Genomic DNA, 3534 nt, shown 5'->3' with positions numbered 1-3534 from the left:
TCTTCTCATCCCATGCTGCACCTCCATGAATTCTCCCTGACTTGTGTGGCACCTCTTGCACACTCCTATGCACCCTTCCTGATCTGCACAACCTCCTCAACTTGCAACACCTGCCCTGCACACCCTTCCCAACACATGCAGCCTTTCTGTGACATGCCTAACCTGTGCAGCAACATTTTCATACTCCTCCCAGGCAACCATCCTGACTTGTGCCACCCCCTGCATGCCCTCCCTGACCCATGTGGCCTCTCTTGCATATCCCCACGACCCTCAAGCATCCTTGTCAATCCACCCCGCCCCTCAGTGCCCTGCCCTACCTGACCCATGTGACACCTCTCATGCTCCCTTCCTGACACACATTGCCCACCCACCTACTATCCCTGAACTAGGCAAATATCTTACACAATCTCATGCACCATTCCCAATCCGCATGATACTTCTTGTACACGTCTATGTACCGTTCCTGTCCTGTGCCTCCTCACTATTTCCTCCACTCAACAGGTACTTACCTTCCTGTTGGTCTTGGACTTGCAATTTTCTGCTGCTTTATCCCCTGCAACCTTCCAGAAGCAAAGTAAATAGAGAGGCTAGCAGGAATTGGAGGGAGGGAGGGAGGAAGAAAGAATGACCCAATAGGGCATGGGTTGTCTAGTACATGATAATCTAGATAGCTAATAGTAACACTCCATAAAAACAAAATACATAAACTCCACAAACCCCACAAAAAACATTTTGCAATGTGGTACTTACCAAAGCACTGCTCTCCTCGCTTTTGATACCCAGTTCGACACTGGCAGGTGAATGATCCCCTTAAGTTGACACAGACCTGATCTGACCTACAGGTGTGGGCACCAGTGGTACATTCATCAATATCTTTTAAAAACAAGGAAAGAAAATGACATATTATGAACTTTGGAAAGGTCGTCATAATGTTTGTATTTCTCTTCAAAATACGAAGATGTTAAAATCAAGGTCTGATTCCAACGTTAGTGGAAGAGAATCATAACTGTCGTCCTGAATAAATCATCCCTCAGCTTATTTCGGCATCCATGGCATTGCCAGTTCTTTTGTAGTCTTTCTCAGCTTCATTTTTTCATCATTTTTCAAAAAATTATGATGTAGGCAGAGATTTCTACAAAGATTTCTTGGGGCAATAACTTGCCAACTTATCTGCCAATTACTGGTGATTCAAAGTAGCCAAGAAGGCTCACATAAAAACAAAATGGGGTATATAAAATCTACCTGAAGTAATAACTCTGTCTCAACAAAAAAGTCCAAGCAATTTTATTCAGATCACATTAGTCAAGGAAAGTAGGATTCTGGATCTCATTTGATAGAGGTGGTTTACTTTCTCTAACGTCATACCTGAACACACAAACACAATGCTGGCTATGTTTATAGTCCTCAGATTTGAGGTAAAGGAGGTATAGCGGCATCCTTGCTTTTATTCTTCTCCATGGCAGATCGATGTTTGAAGGCCGTTATGGAAATGGACAAAACATAACTATTCGCTGAAAGTCCAGGCACAGGTTTGTTGGATTACTGAAGTATTTTGGAGGTTCATCCTCCCCTTTGTAGTGGTATCACTTTAATAGATTAAAATGTTTTTCTCCTCTTTTCCCTTATAGCAAACTGTATCTCTGTAGTGGGTTGTAGATGATTTCCCAGTTTTATGCCTCCTATAATCTAATGCAGTACTATGACATGACTTCCTTCTGACATTCAACACCAACTGGAAGTTTCTAAGCTGAATAAACAAATTCCTTAAAACTAGTTTACAAATCCCAGTTGAACTCTTTGTATTTGTTCAGGAACTGGGACCAGTGGCAGATTCCGGGTGGAGACATGGAAAAGAAAAAAAATGGATTCTTTCTCATGCAAAATGAAAACAATGTTGAACACAAGACTCAAATCACAAATTGAACTGTTTTGACCTTCTTCTTTAAACTTGCTCCCCCTCCAGTTCTCACTTCAAATACCCAAATATTTTCCAACATGCTTCCTTTCTAACTGACAGCTCGATATAAATTTTCTTCCGACCTGCCTTGGTCTTTGAACTGATAGCTGTTATCAGTTCTTAAAAGCTGGTGTACTGCTTAAAAAAAATATACAAAGATGACAGATGGGGGAATGCAGAATTTTTATTAACTTGCAAAATGCCTGTCATATCTCAGGTGGGTTGAGTGTGAGATAAACAGTGAGAGAGAAGGGGAGAGAATGTATATTGCAAGCAAGCACTATATAGTTAGTATGTTTGCATGTATGAATATGGTTGGGGGAATAAGGCTTGCATTTTGAAAAAAAACCCCTGTGTAGTACATATTAGTGCATCTGCACATGCATGTAGAGGTAGTCCTCATCTTATGACCATTTGTTCAGCAACCATTCAAACTTATGGCAGTGCAAAATGAAGGGACTTATGACTGGACTCCAAAGTTACAGCTGTTGCAGTGCCCCCATGTCACATGATCAAAATCCAGGCACTTGGCAGCCCACCTACACTTATGATTGCAGAGGTATTTCAACTTCCCCCATCCACCTATCTCCCCCATCTATGTCCTTTGACCCCCAGCACTCCATGGCTCCTGCTGCCCTACCTGATTTTTTTCTGTATTTCTGCTCCTAAGTGCTAACTAAGCATGCCTGGTCTGCCCCTTCATGAGGCAGCTGATAGCCATATAAGACTTTAGCAAGTCACACACAGTGGTTTCCTCGCAAGAGCTGAGGAAGATGGCCTTACAAGGCCATTAGTAGCCTGAGCAAGAAGATGGCAAAGGTCAGCTGAGGCAGCAAAGCAAAGGGTGGTAGGAACCTAGGAGTGCAATGTTGTGAGGAGTGACTGGCTGGGAACTAGGCTGGAGCGGCTGCAGCTTCGTGTGGCAACTGCAGTTTTGCAGCACACTGTTGGACTGGGCTGAGCTGGACTTTATATTACAAAGGAATTAATGTTGTGCTGTGGCTCAGAGGTTTTCTTGCAGTCCCAGAGCTGCAGTGCATCAAGAAACCCCTTTGTGCTGTGTTCTCGGGCTGGGCTCTGCACTGCGAAGGGATCTGCATTGCACTGTGATTCAGGGCCTTCATGCAGCTCCAGAACCACGATACGCCAAGAAGTCCCTTTGTATTGTGCTGCTGAGGTGACTGAGGCTCACTGGGGTGGCTGTGCTTCCTGCAGTTTTTCTGGCATATTTTTGGAAATGGTATGCTATTGCCCTCCTCCTAGGACTCAGAGGAATGACTGACTCAAGGGCACCAAACTGAGTTCATATCTAAGGTGGGACTAGAACTCACAATCTCCTGGTTTCTAGCCTGGTCCCTTAACCACTACACCAAATTGGCTCTTATTAAAATTTTAGTTTAGCCTATTTCCTGCTATTATGCTTTTTTCAAATAACACAAATGTTTTTTATGTAGAACATTAATAACATCATAGTAGTGATTTCTCATATGCAGCCTACAGTAAGTTTTTTATAATTCACAGATGTCTAGAACCTTGTTCCACTGCACGTAAAGTTAATGGAATCTGTGTGTGCATGA

General features: G+C 43.1%; 1 protein-coding gene across 1 annotated transcript in view; it reads right to left on the bottom strand.

The window, feature by feature from the left end:
• EFEMP1 (EGF containing fibulin extracellular matrix protein 1) overlaps positions 1–3534 on the bottom strand; it is a 56197-nt gene that overhangs the window by 15331 nt on the left and 37332 nt on the right. Inside the window, exon 5 of the mRNA XM_015831362.1 lies at positions 751–873. Coding sequence (XP_015686848.1) covers positions 751–873 — 123 coding nt within the window. The remainder of the gene's footprint in view (positions 1–750; positions 874–3534) is intronic.

This window comes from Protobothrops mucrosquamatus, unplaced genomic scaffold (assembly GCF_001527695.2).
Source record: "Protobothrops mucrosquamatus isolate PMUCROS unplaced genomic scaffold, P.Mucros_1.0 scaffold_256, whole genome shotgun sequence".
Classification (NCBI taxonomy): domain Eukaryota; kingdom Metazoa; phylum Chordata; class Lepidosauria; order Squamata; family Viperidae; genus Protobothrops; species Protobothrops mucrosquamatus.
This window is presented reverse-complemented; position numbering and strand designations above follow the sequence as displayed.